Source organism: Melospiza georgiana, chromosome 14 (genome assembly GCF_028018845.1).
Source record: "Melospiza georgiana isolate bMelGeo1 chromosome 14, bMelGeo1.pri, whole genome shotgun sequence".
Lineage (NCBI taxonomy): Eukaryota > Metazoa > Chordata > Aves > Passeriformes > Passerellidae > Melospiza > Melospiza georgiana.
Window position 1 is genome coordinate 3,515,725 of NC_080443.1, and position 20,209 is coordinate 3,535,933.

At 38.2% G+C, this 20,209-nt stretch overlaps 1 protein-coding gene across 2 annotated transcripts in view; it reads left to right on the plus strand.

Moving 5' to 3' along the window:
- Positions 1-11,757, plus strand: part of CEP89 (centrosomal protein 89) — a 34,698-nt gene extending 22,941 nt beyond the window's left edge. For both annotated transcript variants that reach the window (XM_058033899.1, XM_058033900.1), the window contains 2 exons: positions 4,390-4,559; positions 10,668-11,757. In XM_058033899.1, coding sequence (XP_057889882.1) covers positions 4,390-4,559; positions 10,668-10,890 — 393 coding nt within the window. In that variant the 3' untranslated portion in view covers positions 10,891-11,757. The remainder of the gene's footprint in view (positions 1-4,389; positions 4,560-10,667) is intronic.
- Positions 11,758-20,209: the final 8,452 nt, after the last annotated feature.

Sequence of the window (20,209 nt, forward strand, 5' to 3'; positions counted from 1 at the left end):
TCCTTCCCCTGTGCTCAGCACTGCTGAGGGCACACCCTGAGTGCTGTGTCCAGCCTGGGCCCTCAGCTTGGGAAGGATCTTGGGATGTTTGAACACCTCCAGAGGGGGCAACGAGGCTGGAGAGGGGCCGGGAACACAAACCCTGTGAGGAACCCCTGAGGGAGCTGGGGGTGCTCAGCCTGGAGAAAAGGAGACTCAGGGGTGACTTTTTTACTCTCTGCCTGAAAGGTGCCTGTGCTCAGGTGAGGGTCAGTCTTCTCTCCCAGGCATTTAGTGACAGGACAAGGGGACACAGCCTTAAGCTGTGCCAGGGGAGGTTTAGCCTGGACATTAGGAAATGTTCTTCACACAAAGGGTGATTGGGCATTGGATTGGGCTGCCCAGGGAGGTGGTGCAGTCACTGTCCCTGGAGCTGTTTGGAGCTGTTTAAGGTGGCTGGATGTGGTGCTCAGTGCCATGGTTTAGTGGATGAGGAGGTGTTCAGGTCATGGGTTGGACTTCATGATCACAAAGGTCTTTTCCAAGCTAATTCATTCTGTGATCCTGTGAACTGAGAGATACTGACTCGTGCCATGGTCAGCATAACCTGAGGTAGTACTTTGGCTGGTGTTCCCTGGGAGCTCTCTTTGTAGTTCATAATTGTAATTACCAAGCAGTTTGATGATCCATGCAAGAATTTGAGGAAGCCAATCTTTCTTGTATTAAAACTGTTTCTTTACAGTCAGAATTCTGCACTGTTCTCTTTTAATATGCGCTTGGACATAATGTTTGTCTCATCAGGGAGTCCTTCAACTTCATGCAAAAGGGACAGCTAACACAGAAAAATCTGTCTTTTTATGAAGTATTTTAGTCAAACATTTCTAGTAGAAATTCTGTGAAAACAATCCAGGGTTTTGGACTTACAACTGTGAATAGTAAATCTCTGATAACAGAATTTGCATCCAGTTCATCATTACACACCTTTTCCTTTCCTTTACTGCAAATGTAATTAATCTTTAAATTATGCACACACACTGTTGATAAAAAGAATGACAAGAAGTTCATTCATTCTGAATCTCTATCTGATAATTATTTTGTTAGTCATGAGGTTTTAGTAAAAACAGAAACAACCTTTGTATTGAGGATATCTACCATCTCCTGCTGGAACTGCCCTCATTTTCATGCAAGTTTGCTAATTTGGCCTTAATTTTTTTCCTGTCCTCTTGCTCCCTATTGCATTTAGAGTACAAAATTGTGATTGATGAAGAGAAAGCAATAAAGATTTGTTCCTAGCATTTCCTGATCACTGAGGAGCAGTGTATTTAGAACTGCATGTTCTTAGAATTGCAGAACTTGCTGATTTGTATAAGCAGTTGTTCATGCCAGCACATTTGATGGAGACAATGTTCCTATCACCAGTGTTCCTTTGCCATGTTCCTATCAACATTAATCTGGACTTGGGGAAAGGTGCTTTGTGTCTGAAATCAGGATACCATGGATTGATTGAAGTCTTGCTGCATACATGGCTTTTCTCTTCAGAGTATTCATTCTGCTTTGTTAGACTCTAGATTTTTCCAGCATGAGACCCTTGAAAATTTATGGAGCGTTGTTGGTTTTTTAAATGCAGCCACTTAAGAAACTTCTTCCATTGTTCTGTCAGTCCTAAAAATGGATTATTTTTTTCCCCAAATATTTTAATTATCAGGGCAGGAATTCACCCCTATTTTTGTCCCAAGTTACCAATCAGGAAATACAAGGGCTCAGGTAGTACAGCATATAATATTGCAACACCTGTTTTCCCTTCATTCCCTTCATTCATATGTTCAGAATCTTTCACACTTTGTGATGTTAGCTGATGTATAGAAAGAATCTCTAAATTATTCTGGTGTATGTCACTATTTTGTATACTATGTAGCTTATTTCCCAGAGTTAACCATGTTTGCATAGAAAACAGAAAGTATAACCAAAATTGAAAGGAAATGCATTCATCTCACTGGTAAGGAAACACTGGATTCTGTTTCACACTTGTAAGTTGATCTGTATGCAAAGGAAAGAGAAATGTGCCCAAATTTGTGCTGGCTTTTGTGAGAAAACTGAAACAGCTTCAGACACTTCTCCACTCAGCTGTGAACCCAGGAGATGATTTGCACACACTGCCACTCACACAAAAGTGCTGCCAAAAATCAGGGAAGAGATTAATATCCCCAGGAAGGTTGGTTATGTGTCCCAGGCATTCTGAGCCTGCTGAATAGAACCTATCTTTCCATGACTGCAACAAAATCATCCATTTCCAAGATCTCTGTGACCAACCCAGGAGCCAAGGGCCTCCTAGGAGACCCAGAATAACAGCATAATGTATACCCTGACCCAAAAATATCATGTATGCATAGTTCCTCTTCATCATCTGCAGTCTGTTTTACTGTCTCTTTACCACCTGGGAGTAAATTATGTCCCCTTCAGTACCAGCACTGCATCCATGATCATTCCTCATCCTGCTTGCTATGTACATGGGGTGCCATGACCATCTCTAGAGGGAAATATTGGGACTTCCAGCTGTGTGTTGCCATCCTCTTCCTGAAAACTGTCACCTCCACCAGTCTGTTTGCTGCTGCCTGCTTCACTTCACAGTAATAGGTTATCTTGAACAATTCAAAGGTGTGAAGGATCTGCAAGTGCCAGCAGCTGCCTGTGTCAGTGTGCCCAACCTGCCCATGCTGCATTTTACAGATTATTTATAATCAATCAGAACAATGTATCACTCAAACCTAGTTTCAGACTACAATCATAAGAAAAATGTGCACTTTTCCCCTCTGATTTTGCAACCATTCTGCACACGGGACTCAGCTTCAGTTGGCAAAGGCAGAGCAGGAGGGCAGAGCCAGCAGAGGCAGCTGTGGGCTGGGGAGGACAGAATGCAGCTTAAAACACACACCTCAGATGGTCAGCACATGATGGAAAGCAGGGTTTCACCAGTGCTACAGTTCACCAGCCTTCCTTCCTTGTGATAAAGTAGAGAGAGGAAGTTTGCTCTTGTTCTTTGAAATTATTACAGGCATCTAATCTACAGAGGGCATTTCAGTCACACCTGGCTGGACCTGGCACGTGCTGGGCCTTTTACTGACACAGGGGAAGGTTCAGCTGTTTCCCATACTCTGCACTTCCTCCAGGCTGGCTCTGAGCAGCCTTCTGTTCACAAGGAACTTGTTTACTTGTAGCCTTCCTTAACATTACTCTGCATTTTGGAGGCTTCTCTGGGTACTGGTTAACTTTCAGGCTTCTTATTCTTCTATTAAAACTGTCAGGGAAAAAATAGGATAAAAGCCCTATGTTGGTCAGGCTTGTATATTGAATTACTGATATTCTAGGTAAATATTACCTATTGTTATCCTATTACCTCTAGAAAATGAAACTTCACAATGACACATTTTGTAAGTGCTAAAAAGGAAACAGTTTGTGGGAAGGATTATATAGCCTTATATACAGCATGTCTAAAAATGCCTTTTTTTAATACCTGCAAAAGGCAAACTCAAATTTTTCTCCCCTGATTCAGGTGAAGATAAAACCTTAGTGATTAGCACCTGAAATAAAACTTTATATTAGCAGTATTTTCAAAGCTTCTCTAAACTAGTTTACAGTTTTATTAAAGGAGGTGTTTCTATCCCAAAACTCTGTTCTGCAGCCTGTAGGAAACATCACAATATGCAGAGAAAAATAACAGTTTTAGCATTTTATTTGTAATCATGAGAAAATTAAGTTAATATTGGATTTTGGTATTGTCAAGAGCAGCAGCATCTAGAAATGTGTAACAATACACAAACCAGTTTTCTTGTGTGCTTATGCAATTCAATGGGGATGTTATTTCAGAAAGCAAAGTTATAATTTCTTATTTTTGAGATGAAACCAGTCATTAGTAAATAATTTAGTTACTATAGCCATTAATCAAAAAATCACTTGTGCTTCACTGAACAAGAGGACTGTTACATGAAGCAGCAAGCAAAAGTATTCTTTTCTTCCTCTTAATTACTAAGATTAAACTAACAAAACAGAAACACTTTTTCATGGTATGTACTGATAAGTATGACTCTTCAGCAAGTGGTAAGCAACATGTGCTGTGAAGTGTAGCTTTGGAAAATAAACCTTTTGTTGCAGCTAATAAAATAGACATACAGTATGATATTCATTGTGCACTGTAGTTTTTTATGCAGAACAAAATTAAGTGTAATACCTTCATATTAAGAAATAGATCAAAAAAATCCCATAATGCAGTCTACCTGGCATAATTGAGCAAGGCAGCATTGATGTAAAGATTCAAATGAAAATCAGTATCTCCAGCTCTTTCTTTTGTTGGGAATGACTTGTCCTTATTTCTCCTACAATCCCAGTTTTTTCTATTAACTTTAACCCTTACAGGTGTATAAAAAGAAAGCAGCTGGGAAGCTTGGAGATATCAACCTCAAGATGAGTGAGCAGGAGAAGGAATTTGAAAGGAAGACTGCTCAGTATGAGCAAGAGAAGAAGCACCTGCAGCAGCTGCTGCAAGACAAACAGGAAACCCTCAAGGAGGTGCTGGAGCAAAACAGGTGAGGGGGGCACAGGCAGGTGAAGGGACAAGGGAAAGTGTGGAGGTGTTTGAGGGTCCCCAGGGAAGAGATGAGAATCTTGACTCCATGTTTCAGAAGGCTGATTTATATTATATTATATTATATTACATTACATTACATTACATTACATTACATTACATTACATTACATTACATTACATTACATTATAGAATGATATACTAAAACTATACTAAAGAATAGAGAAAGGATTTCATCAGAAGGCTAGAAAAGAATGAATAATAATGAAAAATCTTGTGACTGCTCACAGCCTCGACACAGCTGGCTGTCATTGGCCATTAATTCAAAACAATTCACATGCAACCTATCAAAGATGAACCTGTTGGTAAAACATCTCCAGACCACATTCCACAGCCATCAGATAGTTACTGTTTGCATTTCTTTTCTGAGGCTTCTTGGGAGAAAAATCCTAGCAAAAGGATTTTCATAAAATATGTCAGTGGCAGGAAAGCACCTGCACACAGCCACCAGCACTTGCTTTCCAGCAGAGCTGGAAACAAACCATCTCCTGTGACATGAAAATGAGAGTGCTGAAACCCTGCCCATGATTGCCAGCTCTCCAAAGAAAGGTCTTTGGAAGGAGCAATTTATTCTATATGGCTGCTGCTTTTCTTAAGAAGGATATCAGTCTGAGGAGGATATCAATCTGTGTGAATCTTTGATAATTTGAAAAGATTCTGTAAATCAAAATATATGTTGATTTATTTTAATAGCACCTTCTGCTAAAGGCTGAACACTTCCCCATTCATACCCCTCAAGAGTTTTAGAATAGTAGGAAATAAAGGGAATCTATTAAGTACACCAAAGATCTGTTTTCTTTTGAGTCTGTCTTACTGATCTATTAACAAGTGACCTGGATTGGCTATGTGCAAAATAAAGAGAAGAAAATGGAACAGATTTATAGAAGATTATGTCTGCAGTGTTGAGATATCCTTTAAATACAGAGTCCTTTAAAAGTATTTTTCCCTCTGATAGTGGAAAGCTTCATAGCACATTTACATTATCAGCATAAAAAAAACAGTTTCTGTTTACAACTAAAGAAAAGTAATAAGCAGTCATTTCTCAAGTCATCACTGCCATTGTGAAATAATCGATTTAAATAGATTTTAACAGACAATAGAAAAACAGGGCTTGGTATTATCTGCCTTATATCAGTGCAGTCCCTCTCAGTTACTTTATACATTGCAATTAAACAGGTGTAAGTAGCAGAGTTGTACAATGATCTCTGAAATTCACATTAATAATATAATAATATATTATTAATATATTATACTCTCTATATATATATTATATATTTATATATATAATATTAATAATAATATAATATATTCACATTTAAAACCAGATTGAACTGATTGACATTTCTCTGAAAATATTTGCTTAGGATTTTAAACTGTTAAATGGCTTTCATATCTCTGGGCTCATGTTACAATTTTTTACTGTAATTTTTTTTTTTTTTTCAGAGTAGGATAGAGCAAAATTTGAAATCCCACAGTATGGATAATTCAAAATTTACCCTTCTAGCCCCAAAGTAGGCAAATTAGATGATGCAACACAGATGTGTAAAGTAATTATACTTTCCATGCAGTATACTAAATCACTTTTACCTTTTCAGTCCAAATTAATTCCTTTTTTCTTCAGTAAACATGCACAATTAATATTTGCAGCTTCCTTTTAAGAAACAGGATCTGGACCTGGAACTACACCACTGTAGTCCATTTAACTGTAGGATGATAAAGAAAAGTGGTTTATGGAAACAAGCCCAAGATTAATCCCATCAAGATATGTCTTTCATTTCTTTAGTTTCCAACATTATTGAGTGGTGTAACAAGTGACTGCTTTTTTCTGGTGGTAGTTAGATCTTAACAGTAATTATTAGAATATAATATAATGAACACAAGTCTAAAAGTAAAGAAGAATTTTTACTATAATCCTCCAAGTAGTATTTTAGTTAACCTCGTGATTTGCTGTTTTCCTTTGATTACTGTATTAAAAATGTAGATTAAAAATTTTTAAATGTTACTAAGAAGTCAGCTAAATTCTACACCTCTATAAGAGATAATAAGTTTTTATGCTTATGAAACAAAATCAATAAAACCAACTAACACCATGGCTGATACAATTAATATGAACTAACTTCTTCATATTCCATTATTCTTCTCAAGTACTGCAATATAAAGTAGTTTCCCAATGTAATCCAAATATGTATCTACTCTTTTATGCCTATCAGCTAGAAATTAAACGTGTCTTTTAGTCTGCTTTTTCTGATTTTTTTTAATGATTTTACAAAGGTTTATTATTTTCTTTCTCCCTTCACACAGTCACAGAAGTAAGGAAGGGAAAATTATTTGTAGTTCAGATGTTGCTCATCATCTGTAGTTTAGCAACTAAAGTCCCTTAGTGCTAGGAGGGTACCAAACATTTCAATTTATTGTGACTAGCTGTGTTTACAGAGTAGATTTTTAGTCCAGAATACTGTGTAGTTGATAATATTTCTGTGCAAAATGCCTACATAGACATTAAGATAAGTGCATGCAATCAATGTTTATTCTCTAATTTCACTGTTACATAATGAAAACCAGAGTAGCATGCCACATTTTAAGCAGAAATCCAGTTTACTTTAAAATCTAGCTGAAAGTATGATGAGTCACTGTAAGCAGGTGAAGACAGAAAACTATTTCATATAATTTATTTTGCTCATGCATTTAGTTTAATAATATGGAGTCAGGAAACTGGGGCAAGTCTGACTTATCTACCACCATGAAATTGTTTATCATAAAAGCATACTGTACCTGTTGTTGCTGGTAAGTTCTCTTGAAAAGCAAAGTGAAATCCCACTTTGGAGCTGGAAAGAGCCTTGTGCTTTCAGTGAGAGCCTGCAGAGGGATGAGCAGAACCTGAGGAGGAGCACAGTGAAACAGGGCACTGCCCAGCCCCTGTGTGCCCACAGGCACAGCAGCTGCCCTGCTGGGGAAGGTGAAACAGGAAAGCCTCGTAAATATGATTACCTGGAACAGGATTTTGAGAATATAGAAACTATAAGCGAGATTGAAATGAAAGCAAGCTTTGAGATCCCTCAGTTACTGAACAACTGGAAAACAGTGGTGTGGCCAGCTGAAGGTGATCCCCTTTTGATGGAACAACACCCTCTGCTTGCAGACAGGCCCAAGGGTCAGAGCAGACCCTACAGCTTGGCAGAAGGGGCCCAAAGAGGAGATTTTAGGGTTTAAAATGTAACACAGTATGGTGATGTAATGATTCTTATAGGCTGTATGTAACTGCTGTAGGGTTTGTATATTGTACTAGATTGGTTAGTGAGAATTAGAATATTCAACACAGAAGAAGATTTATGGTATTGTAATGGGAACCTTGCTCTCTTACCCTCTTTTACTCTCTTATTCTCTTTTACCCTTTACCTCTTTTACTCTCTCATCCTCTTTACCACGCTCCTGCCTTCTCTCCCTTTCCCACTCTCTTTATTCTCTGTGGCTGCAGCTCCCAGCAAGGCTCTGCACCCAGGCCCTCTGCAATAAACCCCAAGTTCCAAAACCTGATTTCAGAGATCTCTCATCTCCATCCATCCTGACTGTCCCACCCCCATCACCCCTCCGCTGCAGTCACAGCATGCTCACAAGTAGACAAAGAAATGTATCCATGCTGCTTCTCTCCTTCTCTTTTTAACAAGTGTACTCCAAACTAGCGTGGGCTTTCATCAAATATAACAGAGATGACTTGCCTTTGAAATTTTCTCCCCTCCTGCATTCTTTAAGCTCATAAGAAAAATCAGCAGTTCCACTACTTACCCATTGCATCCAAAGGATAAGAATTTTTCTACTTGGTTTTCAGAAGAAACACATATAGATATACTTGTACTTTTGATAAATAAAAGCTTTTAAACAGATTTCCCTTACTGGAAGCTGCTCTTTAGAGCCTTATCAGTAATTACAGCCTTTGCTAGACAAGATTGCAAATTCCCAGCAACCCTTAATGAGAAAGCAATAGCATTTTGTTTTTCAGGCAGCTGATAATGCAATCTTTATTAGTCACTGAGTAACTATAAGAGATACCAATATCACAACCTTTCCTTAAATAATAGGTTTGAGATATAAACAAAGTTCATGATGTGATCCTAGGGTTAAAAACAAGTTCCTAGATGTTTCCAGTCTTATTTGACAGGTCACTGACCTTTATGAGTTTTCTAGGTCAGAATTTATTTTATAAAACTTCTGCAGAGAAACAATACCTCAAGCTAGTCACAGCTGCTGTGCTTTGGATGCAGAATGTAAGTTTGAAAAGTGCATTAAACTGTCCTTGGAAGAGGCTCCACAGCAGAAAAGCTTTGCAGTTGTGCACAGCAAGGGGGAGGAGCTGTCTTATCTCTGAGGTGACATACAAAATTATAACCATAATAAAAACCATGGTGATAAGGAATATATAAACAAACTGTTACAGGATAGATGACAATGAATTCCTGAGCCAGCCCAAATAAGATTCTGAGATTTAAGGCTGGATGAATTTACTTCAATGAGGGCATGTCTTTTTTAAAGAGGAATCTTTCAGAACCTACATCTAATAATTTTTTCATCCTCAAACTTCAGTGGAGCACTGGAATTTTGCTTACTCAACAAGTTATAAAATCCTACATTTTGGCTAAGTTAGGGGTTTAATTAAATTTTTATTTTTACTTATTTAATTAATAATAGCCTACATTAATAAGAAATGAATGTAATGCCTTTTGTCTGAAGGCATCTGGAAACAGCACATGTATCTAGTTTTAAATGCCAAGTGGCAAAGACTTGTGTTTCAAAAGGCAAACCGGCTGTAGAGACAAGGAAATTTTGGTGTTGAGAAAGATGTACAGAGCATCAGCAGCTGTAGCAACCAAGCTGCTCTGTAATCCAAATTCCTTAAGGAAGGGGAGGTTGTGACTAGCAAGAAGACACCCTCTCCCTAAGCAATGAATGCATTTTTAAATTTCAATTCTACTGAATGCATTTTTAAATTTCAATCAGGTCAAAATTTTCAAACAAAATCCCCTTGTGTAACTACACTTGGGATGCTACTGCTTCTTGTCAGATGCTGAGCTGGGAAACAGCTGAACTGTGAAATACCAGACTGCAAGTTGTGCAGTGGTGCCACACTGCAGTGCCTTACCTGGGACTGCAGTGTGCTCTGACTGCTCATTGCAAAGCCAGTTAGCACTCCCTGCCTCTGCATCTCACAGCTCTGCTTCAAAATTAGTCCTCCAAGAAGAGTTCAGATTCACAAATTCACAGAATGACCAGATTGGAAGAGACCTTAAAGATCATCAAGTCCAACCCAGCCCCAACAGCTCAGCTGAACCCTGGCACCCAGTGCCACATCCAGGCTTTGTTAAACACACCCAGGGATGGGGACTGCACCACCTCCCTGGGCAGCCATTCCAGAGCTTTATCACCCTTTCTGTAATAAACTTTTTCCTTGTATCCAACCTATATTGCCCTTGACACAGCTTGAGCCTGTGTCCTCTGGTTGTGTATTAAAATATGTGTGCTCATTTTCCATGCATCAGCTGTGCTTTTCACATCAACTGATCTTCATTTCCTTATTATTTTGTATTTTGACATACACTAGGAGCCAAAGGATACCCAAGCTCTTGGGCTTTGTCTGCCTTCTGAGTTGATACCACTTTTGTTTGGCTCCCCCAAAGATGCATTAGCTGAGCACAGAGGCTGGCACTGAGCAGAGCCTTGGGGCTCAGAGGGGTGGCACAGTGCTCTGGGCAGTGAGAAGGGGCAGAGCTGTGCTCACCAGGGAGCCTCAGTCAGTGCAGGAGGGACAGTCACAATATCTGGGTCTCACATGCACTGCTCTGTGTGCAGATTTAATCCAACTTGTTACATAATGGGTGGTTTTCTGGTCATATCCTATATAGCATTACATTTAATGAGCTTTTTCAAAAGCAAAAAAGGAATTAATTTCAATCAGGCACCTAAATACAGGCTATTTCTAATTTGTTTATCCACATACTGTACTTCTGTACTGCTGAAACATTGTTGAAGTTAAAATTTCTCTTCATTTTTTTCCTAGGAAAACAGAAGGGGAACTTGAAATCATGTGGGAATCCACAGCCAAAGAAAACAAGAGAATGAGAGAACTCTTACAGAAATCCCTGAGGAAGAACACATGGAGTGCTGTCACAGTTCATGAACCACTCTCTCAGAAGGACCTAGTGTATGGACATGATTTTAGCTATTGTGATGTGAAAACTTCATCCCCTACTGCAAATGAAATTCAGCAGGAATGTCAGTGATAAGAATCTTATCTCATCCAAGAAAGAAAACTTGGTGCCTAAATTTGACTTTTCAGCAGCAGGAGGTGTAATGGAATGCTTGCTGTCTTCAATATTAGTGTATTTTTAGGGTCATGAAAATGACAACTGCATATTCTCTACTTGTTCTGTTAATAATGTAAATCTAGCCTAAAATACAACTTTTCTATTTGAAGAAAAGGCTGTTTATTCTCAAGACAAAATGTGGTGCAACTTTAAGTTAACATCTTGGTGTTCAGCACAGACACACAATGCCACAAAACAAGTGAGCAGCAAGACAGTGCTAGTTAAAATTAAAATGACAAGTTTCAGTGAATTCTCCCTAAATTGCCAGGTGGAGTATGATCCAAGCTGAAAAGCAAGTGTGGCTTGTACTTTTCTCTCATGAGGAAGCATCTTGACTTTCTAAGATGCAAGGATGTCCTTATACCAGATGGTGTGCCAAAAATCTTGTTGTCTGAAGGACAGAGAAGAATTTGAGTGTGGAGCAGACATGACTGAACCATCCCCATGACAGCTGCTGTGCCTGAATGCACAAGTGTCCAGGGTGTAGATTTACAGGATCTGGGATTTACAGGTGCTGGGGATGCTCCTGCCATGGGTTTGCCAAGGGGACAAGCTGCCAGCACAGGATGCAGCTCTCCTCCAGATTGTTTTGTTCATCCTGCTTCAGACTCAGGGGCTTCAAAACCACACAGAGTATTCTCTGAAGCAGTGCTTATTGTTTATGCTTTTAGATTATTGACCTGTATTTGTATTAGCTTTCAGTTTTGTTGGTTTTTCACAATATTGCACATCAACTTTGTAGTAGTATATATTACTGTGATACAACTTTATTTTGGATTTACATATAACTTGCTGGATCAGCTTTTTGGTTTTGCTTCATTTTCATAAGAAAACACAAATGGTACCAAGAAAACTGTAACAATACAAAAACCATATAACTATCATAGTTGTGTAGTATTGGAAATAAGGAAGAATTTCATTATTTCTAATACTACATGAAATATTTCATTATTTCATTAATTCTAATTATTTCATTATTGGCTTTGATCAAAGTTAACAAAAAGAGCAGAAAACCAAGTTAAAATACTAAAAGAAGTTCATAGTGTTTGTGTCTAGAAAGGTTTCTGCAGAGTTTTCCTGCAGGGTGAGGAGGAATGGCTTTATTCAGGAGAGGGTGGGGACAGCACTTCTATCACACCATGGTGGTCAGGGACAGACAGATGGACAGCTTTCAAATGCAGGTCCTGCAGCACTGTGCAAAGCTAAAATAGCTACAGATCAGAGCACTGGCAGAACCTCAGGGCACTCAGACTACATTTCCCTGATTATGGGAAACCACCAAAGCAGCTCAGTAATATATATGCAAGCAGGATTTTAGGATGTACTTTAATTCCTTCCCTTTAAGTGCACAAGTGCAGCAGCCTTATCAGTTCATCAAGATACAACTTCAGCATGCCAGAGTCTTTAAGACACTGATTAACAGAGCTATTCTCAACAGCACACTGTCTTTTGGTCTCTGCACAGAGACTTAATAAGAGCTACACCTTTGAATCCTTTCACTCTCCTGGCCTTTTCAGCTTGATTATTCTAAGACTCCACGCCTCAACATAACAACCAGAAGCTATTTTTAAGCACCGTCGGAAATAATTTCATTAATATGTGAAATTGTCATGGGGGTGGTCTATCACTACACCAGTCCTGTCCCCTATGTTCCTTGAATTAGAAAAAAAACCCAATTTGAAATGTCAGGTCTGAAATCCCTCTGCAGGTAAGTTAGACAGGCACCCACACTCCTCTGGTTTCCACTGCTCCAATCTGCAGGTGTGCAGGCTCTGGAAGAGCAGGGAACATGGCCATACCCTCAGCTTTTCACCTTTCTAAAGGCAGGCTTGGAAAATGAAGCCTTTCATGCCATATTTTCTAATATAGGCATCTCTTAATATGCAAATACAATCTCAGAACTGACTTAATATTTTCAATACTATCCTCATCTGGTTTTAATTGCCCTATTGAGTTTGTTTTAAGAGCCTATAAAAATTTCACAAGGAAAAGCTATTGTATTGGTAATTCTTAGAAACAGAAGCAAGATTTCCAAAACTCTCCATGTTGGTCTGTTTTTCCACTGAAATGACCTGGGCATGTCTTAGAACTGCACTTTTGCCACACCTGCTGCCCATTTTCACAGCTCTTGCTTTAGAGTAGGTTTTAATGCAAGGTTCAAAGGGCAGCACCCTGACAGTGACACTCCTAAGGCCTTGTTCAGAATTGCTACACTTAATTTGCCATTTGCATATCCTTAAGATATGACTTTTAAATGAACTAACATTGTTGAACTTTAAATGAACTAACATTTAATCAGATTCTCCATACTCAGTTTGCACAGGAAGAGAACTGAGTAAAAGTTATATCCCATGGATGAAAAAGTCCTTCTGTGGCTCAGGAACACTTCTTTGGCATAACAAAAATCCTGTTACAGGCTTTTTTAAATACATATGAACATATTTTAAATACATATGAACCCACTTGACATACTTGGAGAGTAAAATACTGGAATTGTTTCAGATCAGCAAAAGTAAACCCATTTGCAAATGTGCCCAGTGTTGTACAAACAGAATTATGATTAGACAGGTGCTTCCCTCCAGTTCCTTCCAAACTGATTCTCTCTTTTATTAACAGCTGAAAGAAATTATTTCATTTTAGTCTAGTACAGTAACTCTACCCATGCCAATTTATCCATTTTCCCACTTGACAATATAAAGTTGCTATTTTCCCCTGAAAATGCTGACAGAGCATCCTGACTCTGTTATATTGCTCCTGCCTTCCAGTTACAGAACCTTCCAGATCTTCCAGTTGGTAAATTGAAACCATGAAGTATTTTCAGCTTCATTTCACAAGACAACATTAAAACATTCTTCCATTCCTACCAAGAAAGGGAGAAAATTCAGGATTTGTGGAACTGTAGTCACATTCAAGTTTCATTGATGAATTTACAGAGCACATTCTGTCCATAAAAACTGAACATAATTTTGCCATGTTTTGGAATAAATAATGTGATTATATATTCAAAATGCAAACATTGCCATCACCTTTTAGAAACCAAAACCACAGGAGAATTTGGAGTGAAAGGAACGAGGAACTTCACAAACAAACTGTGGATCTGCTGGTAAATACAGCTAGATACTGAGAGATAAAAGAAACAATGGGAAGGATTCCACTGACTGATGAATGGAATGAGAGAGTTTGTCTTTACAAACTATAGGTCTGCTGATAAATAAAACTGGATACTGAGAGATGAAAGAAACAACGGGAAGAACCATAAATTCCATAAGGAATTGTGACGGTGTTCACAGGGGTCTGAGGATGAGGGAAGAGATGAGGATCTGACTCCATGTTTCAGAAGGCTTGATTTATTATTTTATGATATTTATTACATTAAAACTATACAAAAATAATAGAAGAAAGGATTTCATCAGAAGGCTAGCTAACAATAGTAAAAGAAAGAATGGATAACAAAAGCTTCTGTCTCTGACAGAGTCTGAGCCAGCTGACTGTGATTGGCCATTAATTAGAAACAACCACATGAGACCAATCCCAGATGCACCTGTTGCATTCCACAGCAGTAGATAACCAATGTTTACATTTTGTTCCTGAGGCCTCTCAGCTACTCAGGAGAAAAAATCCAAGGAAAGGATTTTTCAGAAAACATGTCTGTGACAAGGAATTCCACTAGCTGACACAAGGAAAGAGAAAGGTGGGGGGTGATACCTTAGAAGGGAGTCTTTGGTATCAGGTGTTTGAGGAAGTCTGTACCTCCCAAGCACCTCAGCCAATGGGGAAAGAGGAAAATGTGGCCAGGAAATTGGGATAAAAAGAAGGCTGTGTCCTCCTAAAATCTGAGAGACCCAGGGAAAATGCCCCATGGCCTCTCCCTTTATTCGAATAAAGTAAAAGGACTCCTCTGCCTCCTTTTTGGCCATAAACCTCTGGTGTTTGTGGATTCATTTTCCTGCCAGGAGTAGTTCTCAGTAGTTGCAATGCATTTTCCAGGTACAGCTGAAATAGTGGTGTTACTTTTTACTCCACAGCGAGAACAGAGCGTTTCACACTCTGTATTTTGGGTGTGTCAGCAGCAGGGACAGTCTGACACTCAGCAGTGCATTAAGGTGAGTGTGTACCAGCGTTATGTGACCTGACAGAGCTTTGATGTGTACTTACCTTATCTTTATTCCCACTTCCTAGAAAAGTTCCCCTGACCATTATAAGTCATTTAAACCCAGGTCCTTTTCCTTTCCCCTTTCCTTTCCCCTCTTCTTTTCTCGAAGATGCTGTTTTTCAGGCCAGGAGATTGCCTTTCACCAGCTCAGAAGAGAGAACCTCCTAAGACATTTTCACCATGAAAAATTCGTGCCACTATCCTGGCACATGGCATCAGGAGTTCTGAGAGCTTTTCCCTTGGGACTACAAATCCTTCCTTGGGCAGGCATGGAAGGAGAATTTAGGAGAATTCTGAGTACTGATCCTTCTCTGCAAATCTGTGGTAAAAACTCCATGGTGTCAATCAGCTTGGATCTAGAAAAGCAGAAGCACTTGGAAAGCTTCTTTATGTTTAAAAATGTGTTTTCTCAAGGAGTGAGCTCTCCAGATTTTTTTTTAGTCCTGAACTATTTTCTTCTGTACTAAATTTATTTCAACATACCTATATAAGCACATATTCAGACATGAAATACAGAAAGAAATATATTTGAGCTTTTAGGATTGTTTTCTACCTGAAATATTTGGTTTCAGTAAATATAAAATTAAAATGAGACTTGAAAAGTAGCACAGAACATCATAACCTCAGTGAGTGCCTCAGTACTCAGTGTTTCTTTCCTCAGCCAGAGATGGGCACAGGGCAGGTTTGCCTTCCAAAACCTGTGTTAACTGGTAACCCCCACTTGGTGGAAGGCCCGTGGAATGAGTTTGGACTCAAAAAGGAGATCAAAGTCAGGCTTTGTTTTTAAAATAAAAAAAAAAAACAAAAAAACACAGTCTCCTTCGGAGGTGGATGTTTATCAGAAAAATCATTGATCCTGATCAGAGTTTGAAGCACTGTTAAAAGCTATTGTGACATACTAAAGCTGATTTTCTCCAGAGGCCATCAAATTTCCTTTAGAACATCCTTAAGAAGAGACTTCTTGATTTTTTTGGTGGCCTTTTGGATAGAATTTACCCAGCATTTTATTGAGAGTCTCTAAACAGCTCTACTTAAAAAAATACAAAATAAATCTCTTGCTGGACTAAAGACTCTGCACTATTCAGGCAGTTCTATTACAGAACCTTTAGCAGACCTGAATATATTTTCAAAAGCCTTATTTATCACAGAATAAAAACCAATTCCACTGGAACCAAGAACTAAGTAAGGAAAAATACAGATATTTAAACCCCAAATATTCTGTTAAGAGCTGTAGTCTATTTGGTAATTAAGAATTGCAGTCACCTAATATTTCCTGCTGACCTTCACAAGATGCAAAGTTCTTGCAAACCATGACCCAGCATCACCACAGCTATTAAATCATATATATTTTTTTATATTCCACTTGCAACATACCTGCAATTATTTAGGAAAATAAAGTTATTTAAAGAATGACAGTACTGAGATCAAATCTTAGAACACATCTGACCATTAATATTGTCAGATGAATGCAGGGAAACACGCTGGTCCTCTCATTAAAATTCAAGAACCTGGAAGCAGGAAGGTTGGAATGGAAAGTATTCACCCTGAGAAACTGCTAAGCTACAATTAAAAACTGCAAGTTAGGATGATCCTTATCATTTGCTTTAGTATTGATCAAAGCAGAGCATGCATTACTGCAAGCAATAAATTCCAACCCTAACAAACATTAACCTTCATTTTTGGTAAGTAGGGATAATAAAAGGTGCATTTATATACTGTACCCTTGCTATTTCCCGAATTAAAGTTGAAAATTACTTTTTATGATTTAATTGGTAAAGTGCATCTTGAAAAGGTTCAAACTACAGGGTTAAATAGGAGCAGCCCTCAAAGTGTTTGCCTCAAAATGCCTTGGAATTTGAACTCCTTCATGTCTTCATCTATTTGTGTACCTATGTGAGAGGGAAGGATTCTTTTCCCACGGCTGTAAAATGTCATTTCCCTTGTCTATGAGGAAAATAACATTAGAATCCTTGAAATCAATGTTTATTTTTTTTCCTTTGGTGGCTGAGGAAAAGAAGGATTGCTGGTAAAATTAAAAATCTTTTAATGGGTTTACAGCATCCCAAGGAGAGCAAGCCCTAAAACAAAACTAGACAATAAATGAAGGTACTTTTCTATTTTTATAAAGAAACACAGACTAGTTGAGGTCAAATCAAATTACACTAAATCTAAGAAAAAATTCCTCAGCAAAACTTTACTTAACCGAACATTAAAGATTACATATCCCGTTATCTTTTCATCAAAATTATGTGGGTTTTGGGGGGTTTTTTGTTGGTCTGTAAATTCCAGGGTAGAGTTGATGTGAAAGACGTGGCTGCTTCATTTCAAGGGACAATGTTAGCCCCATAATATGACCTCCCCTCTTTTTTTTTTTCTTTTCACATCAGCTATTTCAATAGTCTCTGTGGCATTTCAGGAACAACACAGGTATGAAAAGATTATGAACCTTCATTTCAAAATTATCAGAACAAGGAAGACAGAAGTACATTATAAGTACATAATATCTCATACCAAATGAAATTGGGAAATTGAAGGATATGAAGACATTGGTTAATTTTTGTCATATATCACAATTACCACGAAAAATATTTAAAAAGTCCTTGTAAAACTTTCATTAAAATGAATAAATTTTTCATACTTGCCTTTTCATATGGTTGAAGCATGACTATAATTTTAACCTGTTTTATTCTCTTTATCTGTAGGCAAAGAAAAAAACCCCAAAGTTTTGTCTGGCCATTCTTACTGTGGTCATTTTTCAAGAAGTTGTTATTTAAGATGGAAGAGCTTCTCTTGTATCTTAACCCCATTTCTGTGAGAATTAAACAAGAAAAACAGAGGGAAAAGCCAGTGACTGAAAAGGAACAGTTTTGATTTTGTTTTCTGTACCAACATTACTTTGGAGAAAAACATTCCCAGTGCAGTCTGGCTCAACCACCAGAAAACAGGGCAAATATAAACTAACAAATGTTTCCCATGTTCTGAAGAGTCCATTTTTAGTCACAGATTTACATCATCATCGCAGAGGGAATTCCTGCTGATCAATCCTGCGTGCTTAAGGAGTTTGTTAAAACGTGAGGAAGACAATTGTCAAAACGTGCTTAGGGTGGCTTTGTTGATACTCAGGCCCAACAATTTGCTCTTAATTTCCAGCCCCGTAGTGCATGTTTATGAGCCACTATCTCATCAAGGCAAGGAATGTTAAATGTTAACATCAGGAGCCAGTATTTGAACACTTTTTAGCTTTTACCAGTAGGTATTTATTGACAAACTCATTTACAGGGGGTGCTCAGGACTCACTGATTGAGTGTCACACAGCAAAGGAGTTGTACCAACTGCACTGCTAAAAACAATTAAGTGATTAACATGATTAAGGGGCTTTTTGCAAGTGTTTTAGGGATGACTAGCTCGAATGAAAGCAGTTACCTTATGGCAGAATTCAGGTTAATAATACTTTTTTTTTCCTGGATATACAACTGAATAGAAACAGAGAATAGCATTTTTCACTGGAGCAAGATCTTTAAATATTTACAAAAATGGAAAATCTTTGTAGCTGCAAGCAAAGGGATCACCAGCTGCCCACTCAGCTGCCTCAAGTTAATGAAAAACAAAGGAAATGTTTTTGCTTATGCTTCTCTACCTTCTCGAGATACAAACATCAGCTATTTTTAATAGGCTTCAAATTGAGCACGTGGTTTTAATGCACCCATAATGTGACAATTACTTCAAGGTTATCTTGCCAAAGCATTCCTAAATTACCAGCTGCTTGCTGTAAAGATCATCAAAATAGATTCTCCAAATGATGGATCACTCTCACTTTGTGATGCACTGCTTAGCACTGGACAAACATTCTCACAAATGGGACAAAGCTGGATTTTCTTGTTTTTAAAGATAAACTAACTGGACTATCAGTTTACCTGTGGTTCCTAACTCAAAACTTCTTGGCAGAAAATAGGTTTAATGATTACCTTTTATAACCTCTGTACTTAGGCTGCTGCCCCTTCTTCATATTCTGCTTTCAGACATGGACATGCCTTGCTTGTAACTGGCTGGGAAATGCAACAGGAGAAACACACTTGGCAAGGATTCCTGCACCTGATTAACTGCAAACAAATTTAAATAAATAAGGTAAGTGAAAGCAAGAATTGCTAAAGGTAATGATTGAAGCAGTCTAAATACAGGGCTTTAGAAGAGAGACATTGGGCACAAAGCTGCGATGAAGTTCAGCCACCCAAGCCCTGCATTCTTCATGTGTGCAGTTTTCCTTCATAGGTTTAATCTTAACAGTTAATTCATTACGATTATTTTAAAAATCTTTATTTCAGAAGTTAAACCTGATGCCTTTATAGCCTAAATGTTTCTGAAGATAACAATACTGAGATAGGTATTCTGTCAATTTAAAATGCTGCAGGTTTTGTAGACAGTTACAAATTAATTTACAAAAAAACCAACTTATGTTTCCTTAACATGATGCCTTCCACAGTTACCATCTGTAAAAAAGCATAAGGATCTTCAGCGTTCAAATTGAAGTAAATATAATTGCAGAGTCTTAGGAGAGAAGAGACTTTTGACTGAATCTACTTTAGAGACTCATCAATTTCCATCACCGTCTCAGATTGTATTTTAGACCAGTTCTAGGGGAAACAAGCAAAATCCTCACCGAAAAAAAAAACCCCGTAAATCTAAATTTAAATTTGAAAACAAACTCTTTACATTCCAGTTCTAAAAAGGACAAAACATTGAGTGGAAGACATTCACCCTGAATCAATAGAGAGAAGATTGGTGACCCTTTCCGAGGCAAAGAGCTGCTAAACAGATAATTCTGGGAGCTGCTAAACAGATAATTCTGGGAGCCCACACTCTGTTTAGCAGATGCTTCCGTCTCCAAGGAACTGAGGCAAAGCCTAATTAAATGAAGAATGGAAAGAAGGTCTCCTAGATAAGAAGAAAACCAGTTTTTGGGAGGAAGATAAAACCTGTCTGGACCTTTGGAGTAGTTCAAAGGAAGGACTGGCTATAAAAGCTGGATTGTTCCAGTGAGGACGTCCTGCAAACTGAATGTGAGAAGCCACAGACAGCCCCTGC